The 22372-nt window shown below is 38.5% G+C and overlaps 1 protein-coding gene across 1 annotated transcript in view; it reads left to right on the top strand.

Moving 5' to 3' along the window:
• Window positions 1–893: 893 nt before the first annotated feature.
• LIFR (LIF receptor subunit alpha) overlaps window positions 894–22372 on the top strand; it is a gene marked incomplete at both ends in the record, with an annotated part of 34299 nt that continues 12820 nt past the window's right edge. Inside the window, 11 exons of the mRNA XM_080707340.1 lie at window positions 894–1020; window positions 2493–2607; window positions 4783–4922; window positions 7270–7433; window positions 12855–13026; window positions 14347–14601; window positions 17863–17992; window positions 18408–18577; window positions 20497–20642; window positions 21245–21407; window positions 21723–21793. Coding sequence (XP_080563466.1) covers window positions 894–1020; window positions 2493–2607; window positions 4783–4922; window positions 7270–7433; window positions 12855–13026; window positions 14347–14601; window positions 17863–17992; window positions 18408–18577; window positions 20497–20642; window positions 21245–21407; window positions 21723–21793 — 1653 coding nt within the window. The remainder of the gene's footprint in view (window positions 1021–2492; window positions 2608–4782; window positions 4923–7269; window positions 7434–12854; window positions 13027–14346; window positions 14602–17862; window positions 17993–18407; window positions 18578–20496; window positions 20643–21244; window positions 21408–21722; window positions 21794–22372) is intronic.

Genomic DNA, 22372 nt, shown 5'->3' with positions numbered 1-22372 from the left:
TGAAATGACACCATCCGTCCATCCATTGCTGCTGAGCCACCAAACCTAGTAGTCCTTGTTTCTTCTCTTCTCTTTAACCCCACACAATACACAAGATACCGAATAGCTCTAACCATGTACTTGGCACTATTTCAGATGCTTTATATATATGTAATCACTTGATCCTCATAACAAGCCTAAGAGGAAAATACAGTTACCATTTACACTTTGCAGAAGAGGGAACTGAGGTATAGATTGGTTAGCAACACATAATTAGTGTCATATCTGGGATCTCATAGTAAGTGACTTCTCTAATAGTCAAACTCATTCTGTGTTAATATATAATTAGTAGGATTTTTAAAATATCAATTTATTTATTTTTGCAGTACTGGGGATTGAGCCCAGGGGCATTCTACCTCCGAGCTACACCCCCAGCCCTGTTTTTTATTCTTTATTTTGGAACAGGGTCTCACTAAGTTGCAGAGGGCCCCACTAAGTAGCTGACGCTGTCTGAAAACCTGTAATCCTCCTGTCTCAGCCTCTCAAGTACTGGGATTACAAACATGCACCACCACGCCTGGCTCCACGTGTCATTTTAAATTGTCAAAACTTCAGTTTTATGAACTGCTTTTCTCTATTTTTAGTAATAATGGAGAGATAAATACTTGCTCAGTTATCTTGAACTTGAAACACATCATCTGAAAGCTGACCCTATGGCGGATACCTGAAGTAACGCTGTGTCTTGTTGGTGTTGTCTAAAGCCAGGGCAGCTTGAGTTCCAGGCTCTTCTGTTATTAAGTGGACAGTCATCCTTTCCAGTGTGAGTGTGTGCAGTGTTGAGTCTGTTTTCACAACAATTTGAACATCGTTTGAAATGTCTCTTCCAACCTAGGACTGACTGCATTGCATGGATCATGGATATTTACTTGAGTTGGAGACGACCATCCTGGATGAGAATGAGGACGACTTCGGGTGTCCGGTGGCTCTTAGCAACATTTATTCTTCTGTATCTAATGAATCAAGTAAATAGCCAGGAAAGGGGTAAGTGCATCAGTCTTGGAATGAACAAACTTCAGTTTTATTCTCATTTGGACTATGAAATAATCTTGTTTCTTTATTGATACCTGCAGGATTTTAGTGGCCAAAATCTCTTTTTCTGTGTACTTCAAGTGTCTTCTAAAAAGACACTTAAAGATAGATCAAAATATTCTTTTGTCATTTAAAAAAACTAAGGTATATTTATATACAGTAACATCCCTTTTGTTAGGACACAGTCGTATGGGTTTAACAGTGTGTAGAGTCATTAACCCCTGGCCCCATCAAGATGTGGTGCAGGCCCAGCACCTATGAAGCTCCCACAAGACAGCGGTCAGCCTCGCTAGCCTGCTCTGCTCTTTCTCTTCCTATTTATACCTTTCTAAGAATATTATAAATGAAATATAAATATATTCAATGTGTTATTTACTATCATCTTATTTCGGTATATTATGAATGTTTAAGGTACATCCGGCTTATTTTCTCTGAAGAACATTGCTATCTGCTGCTCCTTGGCTTCATTTTTACATTATTGCTATAATTACACATGTCTTTTCTCCAAAGTCATTGATTAGATAACTTTATTATTGATTACTGCTGATTTCTAATGTGAGCACTTCTAATATAATGTTTGTTTTCTGTCTTAAATAGTGTTATAATTTATAGTAAATATGCCAGCTATGCATAAAAATAAAACATTTTTATAGACATTTGTAAACTCTGAAATAGACTAACATTTTACTCCATAGCTTCCCCCGCCCTTTTCTTTTTTCCTTTCCTCTTTCCCTCTCTATTATACTATCTTTTAATTTTCTTTCTAGAGTGACCATTTTCATTGTATGGTGCGCGTGTATTCCATAATGTAATGTTATTGTGTAGATGTGAGGAAATGCTATCAGGATTATAATTTGAGTTCTTTTCGGTTGTTGAATTCTACACAAAAAAGCATATTTTAAAGGTTCATTTGAGTTCATTGAATTTAATGTCCTTTGCAACAATATAAAAATCGGCTATGGGATTCCTGCAGAGGGTTGCACATGGGAAGCACATAGCTTTTACAGATATTTTACTTTTTTCTTCATTGAAGCTCTTGGAGATTCAAGGAATGTTAAATGCCCCCAGCCCCACTCTTTGCCCTCTTTGAATCATAACTGGATTTATGTTATATTTATTCACATTGTCAATTTCCCTTAGTTGCCTGGAAGTGAGATTTTTTTGATAGCATTTTATTCCAAAGTGATCTAGAAATTAAACTATTTTCATCACCTATTAGCTTTTTTTTTTAACCAAAACTCCCAAAGAAATAGGAAATCAGTGCCCTCCCATGACTGCAGGGGCATCTCTTCACAGAGAACAAGGGTTGCCTTCTGCATACGCTTGTGCTTGTGCTTATAATCAAAATACTCAGCCAGCCATTGGCCTTTACAAGAGTGTCTGTGTCATGTATGCATGCGTATGCCTGTGTTCCTCTTCTCCAGGGGCATCTCATCACTTGAAGTGTACAACTAATAATTTGCAAACATGGGACTGTTCTTGGAGAGCACCCCTCGGAGCAGGCCGTGGTACTCTTTATGAAGTTTGCGTTGAAGACAGGTAATGGAAATACTTGGATTAATTTACAACTACAACCTAGAAGTATCTTTAATTTAGATTATAACCATTTTTTTTTCTGGGATTTTTTTTTTTTTCAGTACTTGGGATGGAACTCAGGGGCATTCTACCTCTGAGCTACATGCCCAGCCCAATTTCTTATTCTTTATTTTGAAACAAGGTCTCATGAAGTTGTAGAAGGCCTCACTACAAGTAGCTGAGGCTGGCCAAAAACTTGGCTCCTCCTGTCTCAGCCTCCCAAGTACTGAGATTACAAGCGTGTGCTACCAGGCTCGGCTTATTCTGGGTATTTTTAAAGGAAATTTTAACTCCTAACTCTCTATTTCTTAAAAGTTCTGAATCTTAAAATTATCAAGAAACAAACCCTTCTCCTAGACAAAAAAATAGTGATTATGGTGCACAGTATTCTGATCTGCTGTGGGAAGATTTTTGGTTTACCCCAACCAGTGTCTACTGTGCCTAATAGAAAGTGTCAGTCATAGTGGCTCAGCATACAGGCATTTACTCTCATGGAGAAGATGTGGAGTAGGCAGGTTATCAATATTTATTGATGGTGTATGACCACAGAGACCCGGTCTCTTTCTGTTTTGCTACTCTGCCATCTTTAGCGTATGATCTCATGTTTCATGGCCAGCACTAGGTCTGCATTGCAAGAAGCAAAGGGGATGGGGAGGACAATTTTTTCCTAAGGAAACTTAAAAGAAATCCCACAAAACACCTCTGCTTATATCTCATTGGCTAGAACCCAGTCATACTGCTAAACCTGGCTCTCTGAGAGGCTAGGAAATAAGTTCTAGCTAGGTGGCCACATGACCAGTAAACATTAGGTCTTTGTTACTAAGGAGAGGGAGAAATGGACATTGGGAGGCAGGTGGCAGGCCCTGTTACACCTCTTTACCCTCTCAGGTAATCCTGGCCAGGACTAGACATTCTTCTGCCTAGAGTGGAGGCCTTAGGACTAACTGCAGCCTCAACAGTTTCCTTTCCTTTTCCCTAATCCCAGCAGGATGCTGAGCTGCATAGCAACACCAGAGGCAATCCAGTTTGCTATGAGTGATCCTGATGTAAATTGGCATAAGTGTATATTTAAGCACAATCAGATTTTCTCCACACTGTATATTTATTGAGCATTATTCTAAGCATTGGGGGTAATTTATCAGTCAGGATGAGCTAAGTTATGTTGCAGAAACAGCCATCAGATCTTAATTCCTTATATCTTGCTTGTGAAGTGTTATTTTTGCTGTGTTGTATGTCTGTTGAATATCAGATGGGCTCTCTACCCTGAGTTTCTTTCTAAGGGCCCCAGGAATTATGAGGTTGGTACTGGGGAACAGACCATCCAAGGATCAAGGCTGGCACTGACTTAAAGTTCCTTTAAAAACTGATAGATACAACTTTCACTCAGGTTTCTGTGGCCATTTAAGTAAAGGCACATAGCCATGTCGTGCTTCAGAGAGCAGGGAAGCTCTGTGAGTCCAGACGGGGAGCTCCTGAACAGTGTGGTAAATGGTATAAATGCCTGCTGCAGTCCACAGCAAGAGGAAGTTAATTCTGGTTCCTTGGGTGTTCACAGTAAACAAATATTAACTACCCTGTGGGTAATGCTGTGGGTTGCGAGCTGAGGGAAGTTATATGTGAAGATGTAAAGGGCACAGGAGTTGGCACCACGGAGCATCAAGGAAACTGAGGAGGAGGTCCTGTTCACAGTAAACCTTGAGTCAGGCCACAGGAGTGGGCAGGGGAGGGTGTGTTTGCAAGGGCCAGAGGTGGCCAGTTTCATTTTGTTCATTCACATCTGCTGCTGGCCTATGCAATGGTCAAGTCTCGAGTGCTAGGTGTGGAGTGGATAGAGCCTGGGAGGGATACGGCTATAGCAGGAAGGTTGAGTGGATCTGAATGATGTGCTGAACTCCAGGTTTCTTAAAAGAATCATCAGTACTTCTGTATTCCTTGGTGCAGTCTGGCTGTTTTTCCTTATTACTACACTGATAAAAGTACTGTTAACCTCTATTTACAGTCTTAAAATGCAGTATGTTTTTGTATATAAAACCCAACATTTTTTGTATATAAAAGAGCAAAAGGTATTTTCAGGGTTTTAATGAAAAGGGGACTGTTAATTTTTATCTGCTAATTAAAATTTTGTTTTCTTTATTGCAGGCCTCGTTTTTGTTATCAGTCAGAGAAAACAAACATTAACATCCCAGCTCTTTCACCCGGTGATCATGAAATAACAGTGAATCCTCTACATGAATTTGGATATTCTATGAGTAAATTAATAATAAATGAAAAGGACGTTTGTGAGTATTTGATAAGAAAATGGACTTTAAGATAGAATAGTGCCATTCTTAGTATTGCAGAGCTTTGTAATTGGCAGAAACCTACAGTTCTTCAAATTTCATTCCTTAGGCTAATACTTGCACTTGCCTAGCAACCTCGCTGTGGATTGTAGAGCACAGCTAGGATCAGGAAGGAAGCACAGGTATCCACTGGTCAATCCCAGTGGCCCTCCAAGGGCGCAGGGCCTGCCCTCAGCCTGCTGCTGCCTCCATGACTCCTGCGCAGTCCGGAGCACTTCTCAGTGCCCTTGCTTGAAGATGCAGTCTTTGACCACCCAGAGGAAACCCCATGCCTATTCTTACATACCCGTGGCAAGCTGTGCTTCTTTGTGGCATTTCTCAGCTGAATGAATAATCCCTTGTGTTGTTAGGTGTTTATCATGTGTGCCCCTCACAGGGAAAGTGGTTCTGTTCAGGCGGGGGCTTTGACTTGTCCTGAGCAGCCAGCATGGAGTTGGGCAGGCAGCAGGTGTCTGTTCCAGGCTCCCTGATGGAGTGTGCAGAACAGACTCAGGCTGACAGAGGGGGAAATGTCGCTGGCAGCAAGTCTAAAACCTGAGTAGTCTCCTCTCTCCACGGTAGGCAAGCAGGCTTGTCAGCTCCAGATAACTGATGGGAGGGTGTCATCGTGGTATTACGATGAGTCTATAATGATATCATAATGAGTCTTGTTAGGTTGACTAACTTTGAAGCAAAGGAAAGAAAATATAATTAGTTTGGTGGTTTGTCCCATTTTATGAAGCAGATGTGTGTTTAGAATGATTTATGTCAGAGACAGCACCGATTTTGAAACAATAATAAGAAATACACTGTCCAATAACTTTCCTATTTTCTGGCCAACCTGTTGTCCATGTAAAGTGGCACTTAAGGTCATCCCTCAACATTGAGATGCACCATGTTTGTTATTTTTTTCTAGAATCATATGTGAGAGTTAGACTATTTTAGGTAGATCAATCATGACCCCCAGTACCCACAGAAAAAGATATGCATGTGTATATAACAGTGAGGTTTATATTACTTTATAGCCTACTTAAAAAAAGGGTTTTCAAGTGTTGATCCAGTGGTGCCCTCACCCACCTAAATGGCCTGTTGTTGGTGTGAACCATCTAAATTGATCCAGAATAGCGAATGCCACACGTTTCCAGCTCAGTGATCCTGGCTTTGCTCTGCTCTCCCTTTGCTTTCCGATCATTCCCTCTCTGGGTTCTTGCTGATGTGCCTGGGTCCTCTGCGGTGTGATTGGTGATGAGCGTTCGAGGTCTGGCGGGGGCTGTTCTCACCCACCTGGGTGCTGAGCGCTTCATCCCTGCCGGCCTTCTGCATCTCTTCACGGTGGCTCCTCATTCTTTTTGCCTACCTTTCTGCTTTCTGGGATGGAACCTGGAGACAAAGCTTGATTGTTTCTCTTTCTCATTCGAGAAAATCCTTTATTTCTCTGACCCAAGCATTCTTAGAAATGCCCAACAGGTTTTGCCCTTTCTGTTTCATATTTGGCACCATCATCTATTGACTTATTACTTTAGCCAGTTTTTTTTCCAGTGGTCTAATGGGTCACCTTACCTGTTGTCTCTGGTCTCCTGCAGACTATTGTAAACTACTGCTAAGCTAACCTTTCTGATGTCCTTAGCTACCAAACCTTTTGGGTAGGCTTCTTAACTCAAAGCCTTAGTCATTGCAACAGTCTTGGTGTTGTTTAGTGATACCTGGAATTATATAACCAGGAGTTATTATCCTCAGGAATGGCTCATAGAATTCCTCCTGTGAGTGGCATCCCCCAGGTCAAAGAGGTGAGCCAAGAGGCTGCAAGAACACACAGAAACCTTTGCCAAATTGAGCTTTCATGTGTTTTCATTCTCTTTGGTGCAACCTGCTGCCATAAAAAGGAACATTAGGTCCTCGACCCGATGGCCCTAGAGTGTTGTGGGCCCCCTGTTGATGTTTGGATTAGAAAGTGTATTCTAGATTTCAAGTGGCCAGCTGATGATTTTCTCAAGTGTACCTGACTAATCACTGAGAGTTTTATGTGAAATAAATACACAGATTTGTTCTCTTTTTTCAGTAGTGGGTTTGAGAGTTTGCTTTTAATTCTTTTTTTCTTTTTGGATTCTGAGAATGAAACCCAGGGTCTCACTTGTGCTAGACAAATGTTTTAACCACTGAACTATACCCCTGCTTTTAATTCTTGATTATTTATAGTTGATCGAGAATAAATAGAATATAAAAGTAGCTAATTAATGGAAGTACAGTATGAAAATCACTTGTTAAAAATTGACTAAGGGTTTTCTTTTTGTTTCCTTTGTATTTAAAGCCTTAATCCCAAGCACTCCAGAGATCTTGAATTTGTCTGCTGATTTCTCGACATCTACGTTATACCTCAAGTGGAATGACAAGGGCTCTATTTTTTCAAATCACTCGAATGTCATCTGGGAAATCAAAATTCTGCGTAAAGAGAGTATGGAGCTCATAAAATCAGTAAGTTTGAACAAAAGTAGATTTTTTTCCTATGATGAATAGTTTATAAAAATATTAAAGGTAGTATTAATTCATTGGTGACACCAATGAGCTTTTTAATTACTAAGGACATAGAACAAATTTTATTCAGAATTCATTAAAAATCATATACTATGATTTTAAAAATCACTTGAGTAGCCATTGTAGGAAATTTAGGGAGTTAAGAGAAGAAGCTTTGTGCTTCTACTACTTGAATACAGGAAATGTTATCTTTGTTTATTCTTGATTAGCTGTTTTAAGCCTTCACATGAAAGTGTACTTTTAATTTAGTCTGTTATTTTAATATTGCACATGAGGTAAATGTTTCAGACATATTTAGTTAGGATGATTGTTGGCAAATCCACATAAATTTATCATAATATGAAATAAAATTCTGAGGTTGAGTCCAAGCCCACCTGCCTGCCTGCCTCCGTCCCTCCCTCCCTCTCTTCTCTTTCTCTCTCTCTCTCTCTTTTTTTTTTTTTTTTTTTTTTTTGTGGTACTGGGGATGGAACCCAGGAGTTTTCTACCTCCAGGCTACAGTCCCAGACCTATTTTATATTTTATTTGGAAATAAGGTCTCACTAAGTTGCTGAGAGCCTCACTAAGTAACTGTGGCTGGCTTCGAACCTGTGTGATCCTCTTGTCTCCGCCTCCCAAGTACTGGGATTACAAGCATGTGCCAGCACACCCAGCTTTTTTCTCTCCTTTTTAATCCTATTTATGAATGGTTTTTGTAGGATCTACATTTAACTTGCTTTTAATCTAAGAGACAATGAAGAATAGTTAAATGAAAGTTTGACAGGGGCATGTGAGTACTAGAATGAGAAGGATACTTTTTGAAGTGTGACTGAAATCAAACATAAATGAAAGGACTATTATTTTAAGTCCATGTAACTCATTGCCACAGACAAATAACAAGTTGACAATAGTAAGAAAGCATAATTCCTTATGTTTGGGAGAAATTTTTATATGAGAAAATAGTAGCAAGGGCCAGAAAATTAAGTTAGAGAAAGAATAAATTAAAACAGTGAAATAAAAGAGGGAAAATGCTCCAGGCCCATCATCTAATACGACTATTTATTTTGGTACTGGGGATTGAGCCTAGAGGCATTCTACCCCAGAGCTACATCCCAGCCCAATTTTATTTCTTATTTAGAAACAGGGTCACGCTAGGTTAATGAGAGTCTGTCTCGCTGCTTGCTTAGGCTACCTCCAACCTGCAATCCTCCTGTCTCAGCCTCCCAAGTACAGGGATTACAGGCATGGGCCACGTTGCCTGGCTTTATTTATTAATATCACTTGTCAGAATTGCTGCTACAAAATGATAGTATCGGCTGGGCATGGTGGCGCACTCTTGTAATCCCAGCACTTGGGAGGCTGAGACAGGAGGATCGCACAGGTTCGAAGCCAGCCTCAGCTACTTAGGCTCTCAGCAACTTAGTGAGACCCTATTTCCAAATAAAATATAAAATAGGTCTGGGGGTATAGCCTGGTAGTAGAAAAGCCCCTGGGTTCCACCCCAGTACCACCAAAAAAAAATATATATATATATATATCATATATATCATATATATTTATATATATGATATATTTATATATAAATATATATATATATATATATATATGCTGGTATCATAGTTTGTCACAGTGAAGGCTGGGAATTGAACCTGGGGCGTTCTACACCAAGCTACACTCCCAGTCCTATGTTTTATTCTTTATTTTGAAACAGGGTCTCACTCAGTTGCAGAGGGCTTCATGAGTACTCAGCTACTTCAGAGTAGCTGAGGCCAGCCATGGACTGTGATCCTCCTGTCTCAGCCTCCCATGTACTAGGATTACAAGCAAGCGCCTCCACGCCTGGCTATATTTTATATATCTATTTATCTTTATATACGTACATACATACATATTCGTATTTCTTTGCTTAATTCAGCAGCTTCTGTAAATCTTCTTTTCTTTCATATGTATATATGAAAGAAATAAACGCATGAGCTGGTTTATTTCCAAAACCATATATAATAATATACACATATGGTTTTGAGCAACATTTTATTAACTTCCACGATGGAATGTCAGGATTTAGTCCTTTTCTATCTCTGATCGGACCTGAACACTGTCCTCTTCCTCTCTCTCTTTACGTCCCCACCTCAATTTCTTATCTTCTTCCAGTTTAGTTCTATTAATAATTTCTGGTAGAATAGTAGTTATTCTAGATATATAAACATTTAAAGCTTTTTCCTTTTTTGTATTGTCTTTTTTTTAAACTCATATTTCTTTGCTTAATTCAGTCTTGAATTCTCTCAGCTTCTGAAAATCTTCTTGAAATTTTCATATACAAGATATTTTATCAGTCTATCATTGTGCATAAATCTCTGAGGGCCTCCAACCAGCTTCCTGATGTTCCACAGTAAGGGTCACTTAGATGCCGGTGATGTCTGTATAATACAAAGTGTGGTGAATTGCTGAGGCAAGTGGCCAGAGGTGTCACAGGGGCTCTGGCAGCCTCAGCTCCTACACACAACCCTAAGTTTGAAAGGAGTAGAATGTATAGTGTATAGCCGATGACCCATTCAAGACAGACCGTAGTGTCTTTCAGCCTGTTTGTTTGAAGCTATGATGCACCCTTGATCTCCAGCATCATTTAGGGTTTTCTTCATGCTTTTTTCTTTTGATGGATCCTCCTTTTCTTTTTTACATTTTCTTTTTGTTTCAGCATAGTGGTGGAAGCATTTATTCTAGTAGGTATTTGCTATTGTTGATGCTCTTATCTCCAGTCTTTAGCTTGCGAAAATACTTAATCTTTTAATTGTCCAAAAATTAAAAAGCCTGTTGATTACTGATTGAGAAGGTGAAGAGCAATTAGAACTTTAATACATTAGCATTGAGAGTATAAAATGTTACCAGATGACATTGAGATAGCATTTCATTTATTCTGTTGACTTACTCAGTGGGCCCCTTTTTAGTCTAATCTATCAACATGGGAACTGTTCTTGATGTTTTTATTTGTTTTTATTTCCCCCTTTCTGTTTTCTCCCTTTTTTCTTAGAACTTACATTCTTTAGAAATTGAACCTTCTAGATTGGTTTTATTGTCTTCTCTTTTTCATCTACCATTTGCTTTGTTTGTTTGTTTGTTTGTTTGTGGCACTGGGGATGGAACCCAGGGGCATTCTTCCTCTGAACCACACCCCTGGTCCTATTTTTAAGTCTCTTTTTTATTTTTTGAAACAGGGTCTCACTGAGTTGCGAAGGACCTTGTTAAGTAGCTGAGGCTGTCTGCGAACCGCGATCCTCTGTTTCTGCCTCCCGACCGCGTGCGCCACCACGCCTAGTGCATTTGCTCTGTTTTTTGAGAAACTCTTTTAAAACTTTTTCTTGCAGTCCTGCCATTAAAGTTCTATTAATGTATTTTCTAATTTTTAAGACATACTTTTAAATAATTATCTTTTAAGTGAATCCTGTTCTTGTTTCATGGTAGCATTCCTTATCACTGACGATATCAGTGATTTGATTTTTCTTTGTATAAATCCTGTTTAAGTTACTTTTTCTCTTGTTTTGGATTTAGAATTTCATATTAAATTTTTTTCTGAGCCAGGCATGGTGGTGCATACATAATCCCAGTGCTTGGGAGGCTGAGACAGGAGGATCGCACGAGTTTGAAGCCAGCCTTGGCTACTTAGTGAGGCTCTCAGCAACTTAGTAAGATCCTGTTTCCAAATAAAGTATAAAATAGGTCTGGGAGTATATAGCCCAGAGATAGAAAAGCCCCTGGGTTCTACCCCCAGTATCACAGAAAAAAAATTTTTGTGTGTATTTTCTGGGAATCTTGATTGTGGTTCTTATTTAAATTAGAGGCTTTTTTTTTTCTTTAAAAAAATATGTTTGAAAGTTTGTTTTGCTTGGCAGGGACTTGTTGACTCGAGTCTCCGTGTTGGGTAATTAGAATGGGCTGTTCAGTTGGCAGACTCTTAATATTATTTTAGGTATTTTATCTTCACCTGCTCATCTGCCCCAATTAGGCTTGTTTAGACTTCTGCATGGTGAGTGTGAATCTAGCTGTCAGTGTCCTGAGAGCTGAGTAGGGGCAGGAGGGACAGCTTAGCAACCCTTCTGCAAGGTGGTATTCCCCAGTCTCAGTTCTTCCTGAGATCCTTCAGTCCAGAAGTCTAGTTTTACTTCCTTTCTAGAACATAAATCTCTATTCTGACAAAGTTAAAAAAAAAAAAAAGTAGTCTCTGGGCAGCATCAAGTGGGAGGGGCTCTGGCTCTGGTCTAGTGTTTTTTCAGACAGATTTCCAGGGCCACCCTGCCTGGAACCCTTTCACTCTACATCTGCAAGGGATGCGGGGGCTACTCCCTTTGTCATCTCTGTGACAGAAAGCAGGTGGGCTCGAGGCTTTCCTGTTGGAGACCTAGCATTCAGCTTTCTTAGGTATTCTAAGCCCTTGTCCATTTGCTTTCCTACTTGCAAAATTTTAGTAGTGTTGGATATTTTTTGTCCTTCTGCATTTGTACCTTTAAAAAATCTGTTTCCCCTTGTCCTAGAAGGATGTCAGGAGTAGTAGAGAATGGAATGCATTTGTTTAATTTATTGTCTTTTAATTGGACTCCCCGAGTTTCTTTTAGTAGATCTTTAAAGTTTGATTGAAATCTTGCCCATTTCTCACAACTGAGCTCAATATTCTTTAGTACTATAACTTGTATGTAAACTAAGCTTCTGAGAAGTTTGTTTTGTTTTGTTTTTGCGGTACTAGGGATTGAATCCAGGGCATTTTACCTCCAAGCTACACCCCCAGCCTGAGTTTTATTCTTTATTTTAAAACAGGTCTCACTACGTTGCATAGGCCTCACTAAGTATCCGAGACTGTCCTCGAACCTGCAGTCCTCCTGTCTAAGCCTCCCAAATACTGGGATTACAAGTGTGCTATTTGCCTGGCTTGAGAAGTTTTCTTTTTAAAGAAAATTTAGCATATAGAGTGCATATATTAAAATTGTATATAAAGCGGTAATGAGATTAAATCTAGTCTAAATTTATTTTGTTAAAATGTTGCCCCTGTTCCAACTTCAACTCTTACAGTCAAATCTATTAATTATTTTTACTCCATTGAAAAGAATTAGAGATCATTTAGGCTGCAATGTGTTTTCTTAGTTACCCTATTACCATTTTGATGAATTTCAACGTCTTGGGTAGTAGTCCAGTAGGGCCTAGCCTTAAAGATGGGAACAAAGATGAGTATTGATTACTGTTACTCTGACTTTCCTGTTTTTCCTGGTAGAAATTGAAATGTTTTACAAAAGGAATGATGACTTATTTATTTGGTGATTATGTACAATCTTATCCTACAGAAAAGCAGAATGTATCCCTGTTTGGGCATGCAGTCTCATTTGTGTTTATTTTTAGGTAAGATACAACACAACTCTGAATGGCAAGGATACAGTTCATCACTGGAGTTGGACCTCAGACCTGCCTTTGGAGTGTGCCGTTCATCATTTAGCAATTAGATACTACATCGACTGTCTTTTCCCTGGTCACAAAGAATGGAGTGCCTGGAGCCCAGTGAAGAACATTTCTTGTAAGCTTTTATTTAAAGAATTTTGGTTTCAAATAAATCGAGGTTGCTGAAGAGTGAGGGTTAGCTTAACATTTCAGTTCCCTGAACCCCTGTGGTTTCATGAGGGTTACCTGGGGAGCTTCTGATCCTCCCATCCCAAGAGATCTGGATTGAAGGAGTTTGAGATAGACTGCAGGAATCTGTACTTTAAAGATCTTCCTGAGTGATTGGATAAACATCCAGGTCGGGAAATCAGTATGATAAACATTAAAAAAAAATCTAGAAATTAAATGTTGGTGAAAGTGAGATCAAATCTAAATATACCTTTAAAGTGGTTTCCAATTTCTACTCCAGAGAACAGACTCCTACATGTTGCTAGTTATTGCAAGGAACACGGGAATCTGTAAGTGTACTAGTAGCAATCTGTACATTAAATAAAACTCAAGTGTAGGCAGAATGCTGACAGGTAGAGCAGGGCCAGAAACATCACTGACATTTAATAAAATGAAGTCCTGGCGGCCCTTTTAGGTAGACCACTCTAGCAATTTTAGTGGGTTGATGCCTGGGGAGAAGCCAGACTGCAGTATAAAGTGAGAGGTAGAAAAGAGATTAGAAACAAAAGATTGGCTCTTTAGGGGTGAAAAGGTATGACTTTGGCCTGCAGAGTTGGGACTAAAGAAAAAAATTTTTTTTTAAAAGATATGGCGTAGCCGGGTGTGGTGGTGCATGCTTATAATCCTGGTTCTTGAGAGACTGAGACAGGAGATCACGACCGTGCGGCCATCCTCAGTAACTTAGTGAGGCATTCTGCAACTTAGTGAGATCTTCTTTTAGAATAAAAAATAAAATAGGGCTGGGGGTGTAGCTCAGAAGTTGAACATCTCTGGGTTCAATTCCCAGTTCCACTTACACACACAAGAAAGTAGTAAGTCTGCCCTGACCACTTAGAATAGTTCCAAAGGAATGAAGTTATTTAGTGAATGATATTTTTGGTGTGCATTTTGTGCATGTGTATATAGCCCACTGAATTTGGACATTTAGACTTCTTAAACATTAACCTATGACTTTAGACATTGGCCTTTGATCCACTTCCATTTCCCACCATTATTCTTTCATAAGTAAATAAAAAATACACACAGATTTATTTTTTGTATGGAGTCTTGCTCCTTTGAAACCTGAGAGACATACCTTATATTTCAGGCAGCATTATTCCAAAACATCCAACGGTGTGTTTTATATGTACTGTACTATCTAAAAAATCATATTTGAAAACAATGTCTTATTATGGAGATTATATGAAATATTACTAAAATATTTATAATTTTTTTTATTTTTATCTAGGGATTCCTGATTCCCAGAACAGAGTTTATCCTCAAGACAAAGTGATACTTGTAGGCTCAGACATAACATTTTGTTGTGTAAGTCAAGAAAAAGTGTTGTTAGCACAGATCGGCCAGAAAAAGTGTCCCCTTATCCATCTCGATGGGGAAAATGTTGCGATCAAGATCCATAATATTTCCGTTTCTGCAAATAGTGGAACAAATGTGGTTTTCATAACAGAACGTGACATGTTGGGAACGGTTGTTTTTGCAGGATGTAAGTATGAGATATTAAAGAAAGTACTAACTTGTTTTGGTCCTCTTTGAAAACCTTAATTCCTTTGCTTGCAGGGTGGTTCTGTTTCACTCCCACTTTTTTTGTTCTTTATGAAAAATCATAGATTCCCAAACTTATTGGCTTACTATCCCCTTTTTAGAAAAATAAATTGCTCAGTACCACCCTGGGTGTTTACTGCCCTCTTACTTTTATTCAACACCCCCCATTGCGCTGGAGGCTCCTACTGCCCAGCTCACTCATTTCACATTCTCCCCCACAGCTGGTATCCCTGACCACTGAGTCTCTGAATAATACACAAAAGCCATAGGATTCTTGCACGCTTTAAACTGAGCCCAAAGTTTGCTCCTACATACATATACCCTGTAAGTTTTATAATAAGATCTGAAACATCTAGCTGTTAATGTTTAGTTTAAATTCTTAGTTAATAATAGTTTTATTGGCTCAAAGATCTTCAATATATATATATTTTTAATCCTACATTGCTTAGGAAATATTTCATGTACATTTATTTCCCTTACTTAAAGTATACCCTTTTTCAGTGCCTGAATTAAAAAGATAGTTTATACAATTTCAAAAACACATAATATACCTTCTCTGACTTTTAAATAACATATTTGAGGAGGACAAAATGGCCAGAGGACATAAGTCTTACTCTGTGTTCTGAATACAATATGTGGGCTATCATTCAGGGCACCTTTAGTACTGAGTTTACTCCTATAGCCTAAAATTTCCTATTTCCTAGAGTTGTGGCATAGACTGCCCTGCCCAGGGCCTGGTGTGGAATGTCCTCAGATAATTATGTATGTAGAGTTTTTTTTTTTTACTGTAGTTTTCCTACCTACGCCCTGTGGCTTCTCATCCAGCAGCTATTCTTCTCCTCTCCAAATTCTGAATAAATAGCCTGATGTTTCCTCTAAAGATCTCATGAAGAAAGTGTGTGAAGTGGATTGAGTGGATTCAGTGTTATTGCTTTAGGTTGCTAGAGATTTTCTTGTATTCTTAATCCTATTCAGATGCTGATATAATCCCTCAGGAAGAAGCAGGGTTAGGTGCATCTCTCAGCTGGGTGACTCTAACCTTCTTTCTGTCTTCTAGTAAGGCATTTTGGAATTCAAATGACAGTGAAGTTATGTTCATATTTAAGTTTTAGAAAGTTGTAATTTCCTAGCCGGGCAGGTGGTACCTTCCTGTAATTCCAGTACTTTGGGAGTCTTGAGATGAAAGGATTGCAGGTTTGATGACAGCCTCAGCAAGTAGTGAGACTCTCAGTAATCTAGAGAGCCCCTGTTTCAAAACAAAAAAAAGAATGGGGATATAGCTTGGAGGTAGAATGCCCCTATGTTTATTCCCCAGTACCACCAAAAAAGGTATATAGAGATTTTTTTTTTTTTTTTTGTGGGTCTGGGGATGGAACCCAGGGGCTTTTGACCTCCGAGCTATACCCCCTGCCCTATTTTTTATTCTTTATTTCGAAACCGGGTCTCACTGAGTTGCAGAGGGCCTCACTAAGTAGCTGAGGCTGTCCGCGAACTGTGATCCTCCAGGTCTCAGCCTCCCGAATGCTGGGATTACAAGCGTGTGCCACCACGCCCGGCTTAGATAAGAGATTTTCTAATGGAATTTTAGGAGGTTATTTACAGCATTCATTACACTGGTACCAGGGTCTAAGATAAGAGACAGTGGTATGTGTAGTGAAGTTGCTTGGTAATTGGTACCAAAAAGTAAGCTGTTCATTTGAAAATATGGGGAAAAAAATTAAAACATAAAAGATGAGAATATATGCTATTCCCGTTCCTCTTATTTCAGACACTTTTTTCATCTATCAGAGATAAATGTTTACTCCATAATTTGACCTTTTTTATAACACTACGGGTTGAAATACTGTTTAGCATTTGTCGCTTAGAGCAGGAGTAGCATTTCCCTCGTCAGAGACTTACAAGAGCAGGTTTCCATGTGAACGAGGGATCAGGCAGGATTCAGTTATTTTCTTTCTCTTATCAGTATCCTGTTAACCCACAGTTTATTGAAAATAATTTTAGAATCTGCTTTTGGGTTTCCCCCCAAACACACGCATACCAAAATCAAAACTTACTGGAATTTTTATTGGAATCACATTAAATCTATACATCAATTTATTTTCATTTTAATTTCTTTTTCTATTTGCTGATATATAAAAATACAGATGGCTTGTTCTGTATTTTTATTGTCTTTCCTAACTTCATTTAATTCTTTTGTAGATTAATTTTATTGAAAAGAAAATTAGTAAATTATATTTCAAATACTCTCTTTACATATTTTCCCTTCCTGTTTCTCCTATTTCTTTTTAGTTTATTGTTTGGATTTTAAATACTGATTTTAAATACTGCCCAATATAACTGACAAACCCTAAAACAATCAGCTTTTAAATATATTCTATATTTTTGATATGTGATCTTAATAAAGTGGCTAAAAGTTTAGCTTTAAATTTAAAAGTTTTTGAAATAAATATGTCAGTTTCCAATCATATTGTTATTTTCTTTTTCTTTTGGTACTGGGGATTGAATCCCGCAGGGGCATTCTACCTTCAAGCTACACCTCCAGCCCTATTTTTTTTTTTTTTTTATTCTTTATTTTGAAACAGGATCTCACAAAGCTATAGAGGGCCTTACTGAGTAGCTGAGACTGGCTGCAAACCTACGATCCTCCTATCTCAGCCTCCCAAGTACTGGGATTACAAGTGTGCACCACCACACCCAACAAATTGTTAATTTTGTAATAAACACGTTAGTCTTCTTAAAAAAGATGTAAGGGGAAAATGATAATTTCTCAAGTTGCTTCTGAAAATCTAAAAATAGAGTCACTTTTCAGTGTATGTTAATCATCATTTCTAATGTAACATGGATTCTGACAAAACATGTTATAGAAAGAATGATGATTTCTTTTTTTATTCAGAAGTAAAATGTAAGCCAGGCATGGTGATCCACACCTGTAATCCACTACTAAGAAGCCTGAGGCAGGAGTGTCACAAGTTCGAGACCAGCCTTGGCAGGTTAGCAAGATCCTGTCTCAAAACATATAAAGTGCTGGAGGTGTAGCTTAGTAATCCTAGAGTGTCCCTGATTTCATTTGACAGTACCACAAAATAAAGTAAGACAGCAAATTTTTCTTTCTTAAGGAAATTGTGTAAAGTGTTATTAATATTTTACAAAAATATTTTCAGGAAAAATGTTGTCATATGTATTTTTTCCATTTTCCTCTTAGATCCACCTGATCGCCCTCAAAAACTGACCTGTGAGACACATGATTTAAAAGCTATTGTATGTCGTTGGAATCCAGGAAGACCAACTGCACTGGTGGGCCCAAGAAATACAAGTTACAATTTATCTGAAAGGTAATGGTAGTCAGGAAAAGGTGTCACATGGCAGGTAGTTTGGAAGTACGTGTTAAGTAACAGGGGAGAATGTTCTGTTGCGTTACTATTATGAGCAAGTTATGCAACTGAATATGCCATGTCAAATTGTATATTCTATAAAAACTTAAGCTTAACCACATATAAGTCTCAACTTTGTGTCTCCTCTTTTAAAAAGCTGAGAAGGAAAAACTTAGATGGGAGCATTTTGTTTCTGGGGGGTGGGCTTATGGCTAAATAAGTTCTGTATCATATGCCTGTATTTTCTGAGTGTATAATATGTTTATTAGAAAAATGAAAATTTCATAAAGATTACTAGAAATGTGCCTAAATGGGCACATTTTTTTCTTCCATTATTTATTTCTTATTTTACAATTATTTTTCTTTTAATTCACAGTTTTTCAGGAAAATATGTTAGATTTCAAGGCGTTGAAGCATTTATGAATGAAAGCTATCAGTTACTTTTTCAGATGCTTCCAAATCAAGAAATATACAATTTTACCCTGAATGCTCACAATCCTCTGGGGTGGTCAGAATCAACACTATTAGTTAACATAACTGAAAGAGGTAAGTCACTAGTATCTTAAAAGTCTTAAAGTGGTTAAGTGCATTGGGATTAATGAAAAGTGCTTCTAGGTATTCATTTTTGCTGGTTCTTTTCTTGAGAGTTACTTAATTTTATAAATTATCTTAAAAGCTTTAAAGTAAATAGTATTACCTTTTAACAGTTTATTGAATTAAAATAAAAATTTGAATTGATAATTTCATAGAACCTACAAGTGGCTTTGTCTAATTGTTCTTGATTTAAGAGTCTCCCATTTTTGAAAACTGATATTAAAATAAATTTTGACTAACAGGTTGTTGCAAAAATAATGAATTAGAACCTAGTGACCCCTTGTCCAGGCTTTCCTTAGTGGTGACATCTTATACAGCTAGTACAGCATCAAAATCAGCACACAGACATATAATACTGGCGTATTACTGCTAAGGAGACTCTGAACTCTACTGTTCATCTTTCTCAGTTCTCACGTGTGTACATGTGTGTGTGTGTGTGTAGTTCTAGACAGTCTGTCCAGGTAAAGATTCAGGCAACCACCGTCCCAGTCAAGATAAACACCTGCTCTGACACTCAGAGGAACTTCCTTGGGTTGCTCCTTCAGCATACCCCCCACACACTCACATCCCTATCCCTTGGTTTTGCCATGCTGAGAGTGCCCTCTAAGTGAAAGCATACATGTGTCACCTCCTGAGGTTGGCATTTTTCATGAAGGGCGGTATCCTTGAGAACTATCCAAGTCAGTCCAAGTTATCAGTAGTTCATTTCTTCTTATACCAATGATTTCTGAGCTTTTATCAGCTCAGAATAGGTAGCTTAATGTGGAAATAAACTGTGGCTGATCTTGGCATCTGTTCCCATGGTCACTCCATGTGCATTACCTCTGTGCCAGGCTGTAGTGCATGAGAAGTGGCACCGAGGCCTCTGAGAGGGCCAGCCGGCACATTGTCATTCAGCCTGCCCAGTGAGCGGTGGCTTCTGTGGCTTTATTTACAAACAGTGGTCACATTTATCCATCATGCCTTCTTGTCATCTTTATTGCCTGATCTCCCCGAGGGCCAAGGGGCTGCATTTCATGGCTGCGTGGTGATGTTCACATTTCTGTCTTCTGCCATTTCACCCCATTTCCCTTGTGCTTCTTTGCTGCCTCTGAAATTGGTGTGTGCGCCAGCACCATTGTCGCGTGCAGTACGCTCTACTGCACCTCTGTTCCTGCCCAGACTCCAGCCTGAAATGCTTTTGTTTTTTGCACTAGCTGTAGCCTGACTCTCCCACTCATCTCACATCCCCCTTCATTGTAAGACTTGCACGGCCATGCTGTGCTTCAGTTCCTATGGCTGCTAACATCTGTACCACGTGTTTAGTACTGAGCATCAGTGCTCTTACCAGTTTTTTTCTTTGTGTTGTTATATATCATGTACCTTAACGGTAGAGACTGTGATTGTGCTACCTTTTACTTCTTTTAATTTTCCCAACTTCAGAGGAAGAACTTTGAGCGGGATTGGTTCTTAAAACCTGGTATCAGCAAGTGAAGACTGCATTCTCTGGACACCGGGGAGAATGCTGCCTTTCAGCACTAATGATACCTCCTTGGTTTTTGTTTTCTTTGATTCTTGTTTATCATATTAGAAGATAGCCTTTCATCTTTTTTTTTTTTTTTTTTTTTGGTGGTACTGGGGGTAGAACCCAAAGGCTTTCTACCTCTGGGCTATACTCCCAGACCTATTTTTTTAATATTTTATTTAGAAACAGGGTCTCACTAAGTTGCTGAGAGCCTCACTCAGTAGATGAGGCTGGCTTCGAACCTGTGCGATCCCCTGTCTCAGCCTCCCAAGCGCAGGGATTATAAGCATGCGCCACCACGCCTGGCTCAGCCTTTCATCTTTTAATGAATATTTAAAGGAACTAATCTTAAAAATTCTGTTTACAGTTTCTCCTCATACTCCTACTTCATTCAGAGTGAAGGATATTAATTCAACAGCTGTTACACTTTCTTGGCATTTACCAGGCAACTTTACAAAGATTAATCTTTTGTGTCAAGTTGCAATTAAAAAAGCAAATTCAATACAAGAACCAGTAAGTAAGATTTTTCAATTTCTTTTTTGGTTATTTTTTTGTAAAATAGTTTTCAAAAAGAAGTAAATTAATATTAATGTTAGCTCTCTATTATAGTGCTTTACTAAAAATTTAAGACATTACATATCAATTTAATAATAGCTTTGTATTTTGCCTTTGGAAACAATTTTAATACTGGATATTATAGAGCTTTTACAGCTGTGCATGGTGGCGCACGCTTGTAATCCCTGCACTTGGGAGGCTGAGACAGGAGGATCACACAGGTTCAAAGCCAGCCTCAGCTACTTAGTGAGGCTCTCAGCAACTTACTGAGATTGTGTTTCAAAACAGAAAATAAAAAGAGGACTGGGGGTATAACTCACAGGTAGAATGCTCCTGTATTCAACCCCCAGTACCAAAAGAAAAAAAAAGAATTGAAATAACTAGAGTGGGTGAACTTTGGTGTTATAAATGCAAATTCATATAGGCATTGAGTCAATTGACATTACAAATTTGAGAGGGTTTCTTACAAAGAAACATGTATGAACACATTTATGATTTATGTAGTCACACACACATATGGCATGTACACAAAAATAACAGTTATTTTTGTTTTCCAATAGCGGAATATCACAGTCAAAGGAGCAGAAAGTTCAAGTTATCTTGTTGCTGTGAACAAATTAAATCCATATACTATATATACTTTTAGGATTCGTTGTTCTAGTGAGACTTTCTGGAAGTGGAGCAAATGGAGCATTGAAAAACAGCATTTAACCACAGAGGCCAGTAAGTTAATTATGTGCTTTATGACTAATTATTAAGGGGAGAGAGGAGGAGGAGAGCGAGGCAGCCAAGGGCCAATCACAGATGTCTTGAAAGTGACTTGAACCCATTTTCTGGGTCTTGTGCTTTATAGACATTGAGAGCTTAGGTTTTCTCTTGCTTCCTTTTTTACGTAGAAGACACTAACCTGCCTTGTATTTTATTAAGAATTCCAAATATCCTAGAAAAAATTTCAAGTACCACCATCTTAATTGTTGATATCATCCACTGACATACACGTTACCTCTTCAGGTACTAACTTTTACATCTCCTTCCTAGTTCCTTCAAAGGGACCAGACACTTGGAGAGAGTGGAGCTCTGATGGGAAAAATTTAATAGTCTATTGGAAGGTAATTATCTAATTCAGATTTGAATGTTTAAATAGTTGTTATGCTGACGTGCTTTGCTCACTGATGATACCTTTGGTTACCAAGGAGCCCAAACTGCCCAGAATGGCTAAGCTTGTGGCATAGCTGAGACCTAGCCTGGCTAGTAAAACCCCCAGACTCTTGGGTACCTCTGCTTCAGTGTGGTCGTTGTGGTAAGGGTCTTCTAGTCTAGCTCAGTTCTAAGCACCCTTGAGCTTAGATCTCCTTTGATTTTATGAGGCCAGTAAAGGCCCTGAAGATTTCATGAATTCCCTCTACCTCCGTTTAATCAGAAACTCACACAAGTTGCAGGTGCGAGACCCAAGCACTGCTTATGTTTTTCTTCTATGTATGGATCCACAGGTTTTCCATAGTGCCTATAAATTGGGAGGGTTGTTTGTAAAACAGTTTAACTATATAAGTAAAGTTTGAATGTTCATTTATTTTATATAGAAAGACCATTTTATAAAGTCCATATTAAAGAATCAATTCAAACTATAATAAAGAAAAAAGTGTGGCACAAAAATATTCACCAAACTTATTTTAGTATTGTGAAAAATT

The sequence above is a fragment of the Muscardinus avellanarius genome (genome assembly GCF_963383645.1).
Source record: "Muscardinus avellanarius genome assembly, chromosome: 1".
Classification (NCBI taxonomy): domain Eukaryota; kingdom Metazoa; phylum Chordata; class Mammalia; order Rodentia; family Gliridae; genus Muscardinus; species Muscardinus avellanarius.
This window is presented reverse-complemented; position numbering and strand designations above follow the sequence as displayed.